Source organism: Mus musculus, chromosome 6, assembly GCF_000001635.26.
Source record: "Mus musculus strain C57BL/6J chromosome 6, GRCm38.p6 C57BL/6J".
Taxonomy (NCBI): domain Eukaryota; kingdom Metazoa; phylum Chordata; class Mammalia; order Rodentia; family Muridae; genus Mus; species Mus musculus.
This window is the reverse complement of record NC_000072.6, coordinates 71,410,417-71,423,361: the sequence shown is the minus strand read 5'-3', so window position 1 is coordinate 71,423,361 and position 12,945 is coordinate 71,410,417. Positions and strand designations below refer to the sequence as shown.

The window sequence follows — 12,945 nt, the reverse complement described above, 5'->3', positions numbered from 1 at the left end:
GAAGAAAAAAAGTTTTAACTGTGTTGCCCAAACTGGTTTTCTGCCACTAGGTGGGGCAGCTACATTGGAGAAGCAAAATGCTGATGTTAAAGAATGATACTATCAAAAGTTAAGTAGCTAATATTTTTTTAAATAACTAAGGTAATTATTTGAATTCTATGTCAGTATAACTACTTTCAAGAATAGATAAAAGACAATGCAGCAATTAAATCCCGTGCTTAGCTTACAGCGACGGTTGAGATGAATTGGGTGAAGCTGAATACAGACTGACTTTAAAGTCAGTGTGTGGTGAATGCATCCTTCTGTGGTAGAGAAATGTTATTAAAAAGAGAAAAAAAGGCATTAAGAAGAGTAGATGATTGTCTCCGATTAAGAAGAAAAAGCTAAATTGAGTTCTGAAGAACAAATGTAATTTTTTTTTTATATTGGAAAGTACTTTTTAAGTTAGTGAAAGGGAATTGGTAGCTGACATAAATATATAGGATATAAAGAGAAAATGGTGATTAAAAGGCAAGGAAGGCATTCCCTAAGAATGAAATAAAACATACCAAACTACTCTCCACCCCAAATAACTAAGAGTAATAAAAAAAAAAAAAAATGCAGCCTGCCATGGTGAACCTTATTTAGGTGCAGTAAAGTGTAAAGTAGCTTGACCTTCGTGGTCAGGATGGAAGGTCTTTCTTTTGAAATTGCATGGATATCAGTAGGAGCTGCTATAGTCTCTCTTTCTTGTCTACTTGGGTCATAGTACTTTTCTGAGGATGGACCTTTCCCAATCAGATGTGTGCACTGTGCCCCAGACATTTTCCAGTTTTCCCCCAGGTGTGTATGTGAGGGGGCGGGGTAGTTGTTTATTAGAGCCTTAGGGAAGGGAGTGAGCTGGCTAGTTTTATGTCAGCTTGACCCAAGCTGTGGTCATCTGAGAGGAGGGAACCTCAACTTAGTAAATGCCTCCATAAGATCAAGCAGCAGGCAAGCCTGCTGGGCATTTCTTAATTAATGATTAATGGAGGAGGGAACAGCATATGGTGAGTGGCTGTGCCGGTTGAGCAAGCCGTGCAGAGCAAGCATCAGCTCCTGCCTTCCAGTTCCTACCCTGTTTTGAGTTCCTGTCCTGACTGCCTTTGATGGCACACTATGATGTGAAGATGTAAGCCAAATAAACCCTTTCCTCCCCTAAGTTGCTTTGGTCATGGTGTTCCCTAACAACAATATTAACCCTAGTTAGAACAGGGAATCTGGGAGTGTATGAGGTCGGAAGGTGTCCTAGGAGTGGGGTAGTGGTTCTGGAAGGAATCTGGTCTGAGGTGGGAGACAAAGCACAGGTGCCAAGAGAGGAGGGAGCATCTCTGAAGCATTATCCCCCTGCCCACCACTTTCCTTAAAACCAGCTTGCTTGAGTGAAAAGAACTACTCCCTATAAGAACCCAGCATCCTAACAGCTAGATGATCTGTGGTTCCTTGCTTACTGAACATAAGCACTGGTGTGGAACCACACTGCCTCTGCCCCTCATAGCCTGAACACCATTTTCCGTACAGAAGCTGAGTGGAGTTTTGCCTTCTCTGCCATCTGTTTTATATCTGCTCTAGGTTATAAGCCTTACGTTTTTTTGTTTTTGTTTTTAAAATAAAATTGTTTCAAACTGAATGAAGCTACATTAATTAAATGATAACTGTTTATTAAACTATAGTGCCGACCACAAAAGAAAGCCTAGTAGTCGGGGCTCATAGATTAGGGCCAGAAGATTTCTCTGGACTGGTGTATTCCCACTTCATGTGATCACGAAGGTAGAAGATGGAATACTGGGCTTGGTCCAGCACCTGTGGCACATTAGGCCAAAAAGCACAAAAAGACCTATACATTAAGTTGTGCAAATAAATCTGGGCTGTGACTGGATTCAAGTGGTGTGTGCACGCATTTATTACCACACCCAGTTTAAGTGATTTTGAATTAAGGAATTTGTTGTGGCGTTTTGTGTTTTTGAGACACGGTTTCTCTCTATAGCCTTAGCTATCCTGGAATTCACTCTATAGACCTGGCTAGCCTCAAACTCTGAGCCACCTGCTGGGATTAAAGGTGGGTACCATCACCACTTAGTGAATTTGTTGGTTTTTTATGTGCTTGTTTTGTTTGCATTTTCTAATGGCTCAGCAGAAAAACAAAGTGCAAAGTGAGCAAGACTAGTGACCTGAGTTTGATCCCTAGAACTCGTGGTGAAGGAGAGAACTGGATGTGCCGTGGTGAGAAATTATCCGCCTGTTTTTACAGTCACACCATATACACATAACAACACTGATAAAACTTTAATAAAAATTTGTGCTTCTAGTGGAGATTATCTTACATGTGGCATCAGAATCGGCGGCGGAAAGGACTGACTCACCTTTTGCAGGTTAAATATTTACTTTGGATGAATATTGGTAGAACACTTTGTGCATTGTTTACATCTTCTTGAATAATGGTTTAATTTGAATCCCAGCAACTTCAGTCCTAGGTATGATGTGAAAACTGAGGTTTATGTTAGAGCCAGAGAGCAAATGGGGAAAACTGATACTAAAACCTAGAGCTGAGATTTTAAGGAACCTTCTCAAGTAGAATTCCTTGGGAATTGGTGTCTTTGGAGGATCTGCAGTATGCACAGGAGTCTTTCTCCTTTCCTTGTAAAATGGGAAAGTATGTTTGCCATCTTTGGGAGAATAAGTCACTGGCATTGCTCTGCTCTGTCCTATCCTTGTTCTCTGTCCTTGAGGGAGATAGGGAAGCGACAGACAGGTTGTGGAGCATGTTATCTTTGTAAGTGTGCAGCCTGTGGTGTGGCTTAGTATGTCTTTATGTTTATAAAGTAAAAGCTTAGCAGTTTGAACCTGTCTTTCTCTTAACTTCAAATACCAAAGCAGAGGTGTGAGTATTGTACAGAGGAGGTAATAGGATGTCAAAAAAGATAGTGTTGGCATCTAGAGTCCACCTACGCTTCTGCTTCTGCTACACTACCAGGCTCATTTCCCAGCCATAGCTTGTGAAGGACTGTGGTCTAGCATATGCTAAGTACAGGTTTATTTCCTCATAGGTTTTGAACCTTAGCATCAGCTTTACAGGGTGTTGCCAGACTTTCCCCTTAGGGTTTATACCAGTTTACAGTCCTGTTCAGCACACCTGGGGCAGTGCTGTTCCCTCTTTTCTCATCACATTTGCAATGGCCAGATAGTAACCAGGTGGGTGTGAAATAGTGTCTGGTCAGACTCACCTTGCCTTTCCTGTGTTTTGAAGTGGAGCATCTTTTCACATGTTAACATTAGGATGACTTCTTGTGAATTTCATATTCTTTTGCCCATGGTTTCCTCTTAGATTGGCTGTCTGTCTTTTCAGTTGGAGGTTGCTTCAATACTCTTTGTGAGTTGAATATGAAGTAGTGATTTCTCTCAATCCAGGTCTCCTTACTCTGTTGAGAGTCCTTTGGAGTTTGCTTTGTCTTACTAACCCAGATTAACTAGATGCTGAGAAAGAACCAGTTCCTTGTAGGTCCAACAGTAACCAATTGTTGGGTTCATATGCCAGTTTTTCATAAGTAGATGGGAAGCTTAGAAATAACACTGAGAATTGGCACTTAGGAATTAAAGCAAATACTGTTTTACAATGGACTGCTCAGTAACTGTGATTCACGAATGCATTTAGGTGAGCAATAAAAACTACTCTTTAAACCTACCTGATTGTATATATGAAGTGGTTAAAGAGATAGCATATATAGGCTGTAATTTAGTTCTCATGACTTCTCTACCCTTCAGTCTCTTAAGTTTAGTATGTTGTGGTTTTCTTTTTCCAAGCTTTATTGTGTCCTGCATAAATGGACACACTTTGTTGTCCTTTTTTGGTTCTTGTTTGACTCCTTCTCCCAGTGTAAGATCATCATGCCAGGCTTCTCTTTGCTTTATTGTTTGTTTTTCAAGACAGGGTTTCTCTGGGTAAACCTGGCTATCCTGTAACTCATTCTGTAGACCAGCAGGGCCTGAAACTCAGAGATTTGCCAGCCTCAGCCTACCAATATTGGAATTAAAGGTATGTGCCACCATGCCTGGCATATTGTTTGCTTTTAGTTTGCTGTGTAACCCAGGCTGACACTGAACTCAGGATCCTCAGGCCTCTGCTTCCTAAATGGTATGTAACTCTCATTGTTTTACAAATATGAAAGGGAAAAGTCAAGCATGTGGTGCTAATAATAGAGGTGTTTCTTCACATAGTGCCTCTGCTGGTTTACCGTGTTGTTGATTTCCTGGCTAGCCATGTAAATGTGTTTGGTCACCTAGTAACAGAAGCTGGAAGCAATGCCAGCTCTGATGCAACACTGAGTAAGAACCTACAGTTACCACAAAGGGAGTTGACTTGTATTTCATCCCTCAACATCCATTTATATTTTGGCTTTAATTTTTATTACGTGCAACGAGAACATAAACTGTAAAAGGGTTTCTTGTCTTCCTTAATTGCTTAAAATGAAAGAATAGATAGTTGAAGGGAGTTTAGAAACATGTATTCTTCTGTCCAAGACCGCAACTATGTTAGAAAGTTTCACTGTGGTTAAAGATAATCCTACTGGAAAGGGTGTTCTGTTTTTCTTACCTATGTAGTAGTAACCATAGAAGGCTTTGTGAAGGGAAAGTGAAGATGTGAAGGGCATCCTTGTAAAACTCCATACATACCACTGTTTAAATGCTAGACTTTTAAAAGGTTTCTCAATAAGCATTTATTTTTTGGTATATATCTCAAGGAAATTAATTATCCAAAGAATTGTATTATTTGAACAGATAGTGTTAGTGGTAACTGTTAGATTATTTTAAAAGCAGCTGTAGAGAAAAAAGGCAGAAGGAAAGAAAGGCTTGGTCTGACCTTAGGCAGTGTGATGGTTTCCATATGCTCATCCCAGAAAGTGGCACTATTAGAAGGTGTGGCCCTGTTGGAGTAGGTATGGCTTTGTTGGAGTAGGTGTGTTACTGTGAATGTGGCCTTTAAGATCCTCATCCTAGCTACCTGGAAGCCAGTATTCTGCTAGTAGCCTTCAGGTGAAGATGTAGAATTCTCAGCTCCTCCTGCACCATGCCTGCCTGGATCCTGCCATGCTCCTGCCTTGAAGATAATGGACTGAACCTATGAACCTGTAAGCCAGCCCCAATTAAATGTTGTCCTTATAAGAGTTGCCTTGGTCATGGTGTCTGTTCACAGCAGTAAAACCCTAAGACATGTCTATTCACTGCATGAATATTCACTATTACCCACATGTTTGAATGGCCAGAATGCCTACAGAGGAAGATGGGATGTGGAAATGACTTCCATAGTCCTCAAGAGAAGCTGGGAGGTATAGTCCTTCAGCAGGAAGCTACCAGTAACTATTAAAATTCTGATTGTATGTTATGGAGTCTGTATACTTAGTCTCTGCACTTGTAAGGAAGGCAGGGTGTCAAGAGTTCAAGATCATCTTTATTACATTGTGTTTGAGGCCACCTTAGCTACATAAAACCCTGTTTCTAAAAACAAGCAAACTGATAATATATATTAACGAGTAAAGATATCTTTGAAAGCATTTTTTATTTTCCGTGGTGGTTTTCTTTCTTTCCTAGTGAATTAAATCGCTGTTGACAAGTTTGTAGGCTGGTTGATAAGATTGAGAAGTAATTATTAGACAAGTCATTTCTACCCGGGGCTATGTTTATTCACAAACCAGTGAGGGATGTAACTCAGTCAGGTGGATATTGCTTATTACATATGCTTAGGCATGTGGAGAATTATAGGCAGATTCTGAGTTTGTAGTGAATCACATCTTTAGATACCCATTATTTATTTGTTTGAATGGCCTCTAGGGTATAAAATAGCCCCAGTGTACTGTGGGTTTCTAGCTGAGTCTAGAAGAAAAGCAAAATATCACCAGTCCAGTTTTCTGGTTGTTACAGACAACACACAAAATGTAAATTGCTTTTTTAAAAAGTGTCAGTGAGCTGCCATGAATCAACTGTGAAATGTAGGATGTCTGTTAAGTAGAAGTGAAACTCGGACGTTTATAGGTGATTGTGCTTCATTAGTACTGGGGACCAGTCAGTTTATGTGTGCGTCATTTTAGCATTAGGTTATTTGTGGTTTTTTTCACTGGTTAGGGTCTAGTTCAAGAGATTGGATAAGAAGCCAGGCAGTGGTGGCACATGCCTTTAATCCCAGCACTTGGGAGGCAGAGGCAGGCGGATTTCTGAGTTCGAGGCCAGCCTGGTCTACAGAGTGAGTTCCAGGACAGCCAGGGCTACACAGAGAAACCCTGTCTCAGCCCCTCCTCCAAAAAATTTAAAAATTAAACAGTAGAGACTTATGAACGGCAAAGAAGGCAAAAACGAACTAGCCAGAAAACCTTGAAACCAGGATACAGATTTGCTTTCCTCACTCTTGTTGTTGTTGTTGTTTGTTTGTTTGTTTGTTTTGTTTTTGAGACAGGTGTGTGTGTGTGTGTGTGTGTGGCCCTGGCTATCCTGGACCTAGCTCTGTAGACCAGGCTGGCCTCGAATTCGCCTGCCTCAGTACTGGGATTAAAGGCATGTGTCACCTTCACCCAACTTCTTTTTTTAGTTTTGATGTAAATTTGCCAAAACAAAATCTTCTTTGTCCGAGAATGCTTACTTCATTTTTCTTTCTGAAGGATATTTTTATTAGATATATAATTCTGGAATACTGATTTTTCTTGGGAGTGGGGTGGTAGGGTACTATACTCTTAACTCCATAGTTTCTGTTGCGAAATTATAATCATTGAAATCATAGTCCCTCTGTAAGTAACAGGCCATTTTTCTTTTTTTTTTTCTTCTTTTTTTTAAGTCTACACACATGTGCACACATGCACATTTGTACATGGCATCTTTAGGTGTTCTTGTTCCTGCTGTATATGTATGTCAAGCTAGCTGGCCTGTGAACTGAAGATTCTCCTGTTTCTGCCTCCTGCCTTGCTTGCTATAGGAGCTCTGGGATTGCAGATGTGTGCTACTGTACTCAGCTCTACATGGGTGCTTGGGATCTGAACTAGTCTTAGCTCCACGGAACCATCATCTCTTTAGTCCAACAGGCCATTTTTTCCTCAGCTGGTTGCCTTGGGCTTTTGTTTAATTTTGTTTCGTTTAGATGTTAACATTTTTATGCTTTCAAGTGGGATTTCTTGTCCTTTTTGGAAGTTTCCTGTTTTTTGTATCTAAGTGTATTTCTCTGGCAATTCTTTTTCCTATCCTTTGGTTCTTTGGTGACACATACTATATCTTGTTATTTGCCCATTTGTTGAGGCTCTGCTAATTTGTGTTTTGTTTTCCTTTGCATCCTGTTTTTCTGTTTTCTAACTGGGTAATACATGCTGGCTTCTTGCACTGCCACTTTGTTCCTGCTTCTCTGTGTCTCTAGTGAGTTTACTTTGGGTACTGTGTCTTCTCTAATTCTTTACTCTGTGTCCTTGATGTTTCAACAGTGTTTGCCTTCTGGGGCCTGAGATTGGGTTCAGCCAGCAAGACTGCTTCAGAATTTGACAAATTGAGTTCTGTCACTAGAACTCATGTGGTAGAAAGAGAGAACAACAATACATTTCTAAAAAGAGAGTTTGCCCTTTTGGGGGAACATTTGTAATGATAGCTTGGAAGTCTTGGGTTTCAGCATTTGCCATTTTGGCCTTGGTGCTTGACACTTCCTCTTCCATACACTGTGAACTGTGCTCAGTTCCTTGTATGCCAAACAAATCTGAGCTGCCCTCTGACGAGCGGATGCCAGTATTCTGTGGGTGGCAATTTCGGTGTGGCTCACAGTTGTCTTGATTGTACTTCTGAGTAGCCAGTCTACCTTACTTCAGTTTTCAAAGTCTAAAGTGTGCTCTGTGGGGTCAAAACTAGTATCCATAGCTCAAATGTAGGCCTAGTAATAGAAACCACCCTTTTCATCATCTGTCTCATCAGTCTCAGCCTCAGAGCTGCAGCTAGTGGGCTGTCATGTAGCAGTCCTTTGTTGATTGAGGTGTGTGTGTGTGTGTGTGTGTGTGTGTGTGTGTGTGGTTTCTGTCCTTCACATTGCAGACAGTGCTGCAGTAAGCATGCTTTTAACAGCTTACTATAGCATACTTCTGAAAATATTGCTATAATATAATGCCTGGAAATTGGCTTATTGATTTTGGTTTCACAGAAGTCAGTGTTAAATCTATATTTTCCTAGAGTGTTTCCCAATTTTTTTTAAAAAAAATATGTTTATTCCATCAGTAATCCCCAAGAGTGAAAAGATTTAAAAGAAGCAATAGGAAAATCCTTGCCTATGATTGTGTAGATGAATTGAATTGGGTACTTTCTGATAACACCAAAGTAAGATTTAGACCTTTCTATAAGACGTTTCTTTCTCTTAGGTGAGGTTGAAAAAGGAAGTCATCTATACATGATTCTTGTTCTTTTCCCCCCCAGAATTTTGATTCTGACATTAGCAGTGTGGGAATAGATGGCTGCTGGCAGGCAGACAGCCAACGGCTTCTCAATGAGGTCATGGTGGAACACTTCTTCCGACAAGGAATGCTGGATGTAGCTGAGGAGCTTTGCCAGGTAAGCACATGCCAGTGAGGCATAGGGAAAACAAACAAGACAGCGCTGGTGGAGTTTGCAGTGTCTGCAGATGGGTCTTGGGTGTACCTCAAACTGTAGATAGATTTGTAATATTTTAATTATCATGGATAAGTCATTTTGCTAGAAAAATTTTAAGTTCTTAGAAATTATAATGCTATAATTTAGTATCTGAATTGCCCTTTCCTTAAAAAATTAGACTCAGAGTTAACATTCAAATTGTTGTTTCTTTATACTGAGTCTGTTAGGTTGATTGCTGGTCATGAGTCAGAGTATGGAAAGTAGTACTACTTTTCCTGTGTGACCCAGGCTCCCCTGTTTCAGCCTCCCTAGTGCTACACTTATTGGCATGCACCATTCACTCCGGCTCCTTTTCTCCCTGTGATACAGATGTTAATAGAGCAGAAAAGAGGAAAGAAACAAAAATATTAGTGCTTGCTTTTCTGATACAGTAGAGCTATATCAAACGAAATTTCAGGCTAAAATTTATGTCCAGTGGGCATTGCCCGTCGTGTTTCTGTTGGACAGGAGCACCATGTATTCATGGTAGTAGTAGCTGCTGTGTATTATGTGTTTTCTCCAGGCCACACCCTGCTTTTCCTTTCTACTACATTGTGAGATAGGAGTTACTGTTCCTGTTCCACACACAAGAAGTATACCCAAGGAATATACCCAGGGCCATCCAGGGAGCATGTGTGAAGGAACAGGGGGATTTAGTCCCCATTCATTTCTCCAAACTCCATTCTGTTGCATTTTTATGTTGTTAAAAAAAAAAAAAGAAGAACTCAGAAGATATAATAATGTAAAGGGCATCATAAACCAGTCTATAATCTAAGCCTCTTCTGTTTGAAACAGTTTAAATCCATCGTAGTGGGTCTAGCTTTGTGCCTTTTGAGGTGTGTGTATCCATACAGACCTCACAGTAAACTGTGTCATTGAAAATTAGTTTGTTTTCAAGTAACAGACTCAAGATAGCAGCTTAAACAAAGTTTGGTTTTCTTTTCTAGAAAGAAAGGTAGTATGAGAGGTTCATAGCATCTGTCCTGTGAAGTTCTTAGACACTCCTTGTAGCTCTGCACTTAGTTTCCAGTGAGTCCTCTTCTTGTGGTCAGACCTCCAGCTGCACCTTACATCCCAGGAAAGAGTGTGTGTTTACATTGTATTGGCCTGAGTGTGCAGAACCACACTCAGCTGGAGTCCACGGCTGGTGCGAAGATTTGCGAAGATTTGATGGTAGCATAGAGGTGGGACAACCTCTGTTTCTGCCCCAAAAGTATTTGCTAAAAGAAAATTATCTTTGACAGTCCTGTATTTTATAATCTAGATCAGCTTTTTCCACTGTGAATGAATATACTAACAGGTTTGTTCTGTTTGTTTGTTTGTTTATTTGTTTGTTTGTTTGTTTTTCCCTTCCAGGAATCTGGTCTGTCTGTAGACCCAAGTCAGAAAGAACCATTTGTGGAGTTAAATAGAATATTAGAAGCATTAAAAGTCAGAGTTCTAAGGCCTGCTCTCGAGTAAGTTACTCTTTCTTGTAGGTGCTGTGAGGGTAACTCCGTAAGAACACTTATTTGTAAAACACAGGAGAGATATTCGGATCGGTCTGTCTTACCTAGGGTAGACTAATGAGGGTTTGAGAAAGGAGATCTGGATGTCTTTAAACAAAGTGAAATACAGCTGTATAATAGAAGAACATGGGCAGCCTCTTTAACGTAACAGTTGATCATGTTTCCAGAAGAGAAATAGGTTTACTTATCTATGCTGCAACACCTCTTTGGGTAGACCAGCATTAAAACTGAAGCATTTTGTTTTGGCAATCTTTACATGATATTTGAGCTCCTATAATGTGTTGATGTTTGTGCTGTCATTCTGAAAGTTGGTTATGGAAACTAAGTGATATTCATGAACAGAGCAAAAATTCTGTATGAAAGATGTGCATGAGTGTGTGAGGGGGGGAGGGAAGAGGAGACGAGAGGGAAGAGTGTGTGTTAAGAGTCTAAGATAAGAGAGTTCAGGTTTATGGGTGTCAGTCACACTGTATATGTGGGGATCAGAGAACAACTTTGGGAGTCAGTTTTGTCTTCCACTGTGGGTTCTCGGGGTTGAACTCAAGTCATCAGGTTTCTGCTGCAAACCAGCAAGCCCTTTACCTAACTGAGGCATGCCACTGGCTGAGATCGCCATGGTGGACATGGTGCTATGGATTGAACCCAGAGTGATGCACAAGTGAATAACTGGATTTTGATGATTTTCTGTGAACATGCCATTTACTTACCAGAATATACCTGAGTAATTGTTGTTAGAACAAGGTTGGTGTGTAGTTGAAATAAGAATGGCCCCTACAGGCCTATATATTTGAAGAATAGGGGTGTGTTGTTGGGGGAGTTGTGGGCCTTTTTGGAGGAGGTATGTCATTGGCAGTGGTCTTTAAGGTTTCAAAAGCCCACACCATTCCCAGTTGTGGATCAGAAAAAACCTCAGCTTCTGCTCTAGCACCATGCCAGCCTGCCCTTGCCCCCTTGCTCTATGGCCTCTGCCATGATGGTCATGAATTTACCCTCTGAAACTGTAAGCAAGCTTCCAATTATGCTTTATTTTAATAGTTGCCTTGGTCATGATGTCTCTTCAATAGCAGAAAAAAATCACTAAATAAGACAGGCCAAATAATAATTATTTTAGGTTTTACAGGTTAATGAGATTTTTGTCACATTTTCTTAATTTAAATGTAATTTAAATGGGGGGAGTTGTGGGTTCTTCTAGAGGAGGTATGTCACTGGAAGTGGTCTTAAAGTTTCAAAAGCTTACATCATTCCCAGTTGTGGATCAGATAGGAAACTCTGAGCTTCTGTTCCAGCGCATGCCTGGCACTGTAAAATATTTGGTCACAGTTTTGTGTGTGTCACATAAAATAGGGAACAAGTTATTTGTTTATCTAATGCCAGAGACCCTAAATCCATTCTAAAATTTTTAGTGTGGCAATTACTAGGATATTTATAGTAAATCACATGAAGTGTAGATAAAGAACAAGATAATGAAAGGTAGCATGCTGGTGTTTTACAACTTGGAATGTTTGAAATCAGTGTTAATGATTGGAAATAACTCATGTGGGGTTTGAATTTTGTGTTTAGGGTAGAGGATACTCTTTTTTTTTTTTTTTTCTTTTTTTTTTTTTACTTTTGATCAGCTTCTTTTTAAATTGTATATTGCTAGAACTAGCCAAGATGAACAGAAGGTTCTTATGTTAATCTGTATGTTACAAGATTTTTGTATAAATTAAAAATATAAATGATCTGTTTAGAGCTAACAGTGTGTCTTTGTAAAAGGTGTGTGCTACCTTTGTACACTGTATGTTGACTGTTCTACACTGTGAGTGTGTCTGTGTGTGTGCATGCACTCATGCACACATTTAACTTGAAAATTTTGAACTGCTTGCTTACAATGGGATAGACAAAACTTTTTCTTCTAAAGTGGCTGCTTAGTATTTTGTTTGAGGTTCTACATGAGTTTTACTTAATCTTTTGATTCTGGAGGGAACGTCTTAGGCTCACTATGGATGATATATCTGACCATCTTAGAACATAAAATGATTTCCTGGGACCTGCAAGAGCAATCCCTTCTTGCCTCTGTTAGTGAAAAACCCTCTACTTTACAACTTGAGGAACCAAAAATAACTAAATGGTATAAAAAGGAAAAGAGAAAAGTAAAGGTTGCAGCGTTTTTCACATAAGAGAGAAATGTTGCCTTGGTTTATACTGCAGAAGGGTTGGGGGTTTTTTGTTTTTGTTTTGTTTTGTTTTTAAAGATTTATTTATTTATTATATGTAAGTATACTGTAGTTGTCTTCAGACACACCAGAAGAGGGTGTCAGATCTCATTACGGATGATTGTGAACCACCATGTGGTTGCTGGGATTTGAACTCGGGACCTTTGGAAGAGCAGTCAGTGCTCTTAACCGCTGAGCCATCTCACCAGCCCCCTACAGAAGGGTTTTAATGGGACAGGCTATCAACACTACCAGGCAGACTGCTGAGTCTCCCCGGGCCAGAAATTAGGTAGGAGTGCAAAGAAAAGTCAGAAGGATAGGTATGAGACTGCCCTTATGCTTTCATAGAATAATGTTTGGCTAGTGATCTTATGGTTAGAAAATCCTTGTCAAATATAAGAGAGACTATAGCGTGAATAAGTAAAACAAAGCACCTGATGATCACAGATTTGAAGTACAAATTGAGGGTGCAATGATTAAATTGTTTCTGGATGAGGCTGGAAAGATGGTTTAGAGGGCTCACTGGTTGCTTTCAGAGGACCAGGGTTCAATTCTTGACACCCACGTGGTGACTGTCCTAGAGTTTC

At 40.0% G+C, this 12,945-nt stretch overlaps 1 protein-coding gene across 2 annotated transcripts in view; it reads left to right on the top strand.

Annotated features, from left to right (window-relative positions):
- Positions 1–12,945, top strand: part of Rmnd5a (required for meiotic nuclear division 5 homolog A) — a 52,004-nt gene that overhangs the window by 17,276 nt on the left and 21,783 nt on the right. For both annotated transcript variants that reach the window (NM_001355745.1, NM_024288.2), the window contains exons 3-4: positions 8,443–8,577; positions 10,012–10,112. In NM_001355745.1, the coding sequence (NP_001342674.1) occupies positions 8,443–8,577; positions 10,012–10,112 (236 nt within the window). The remainder of the gene's footprint in view (positions 1–8,442; positions 8,578–10,011; positions 10,113–12,945) is intronic.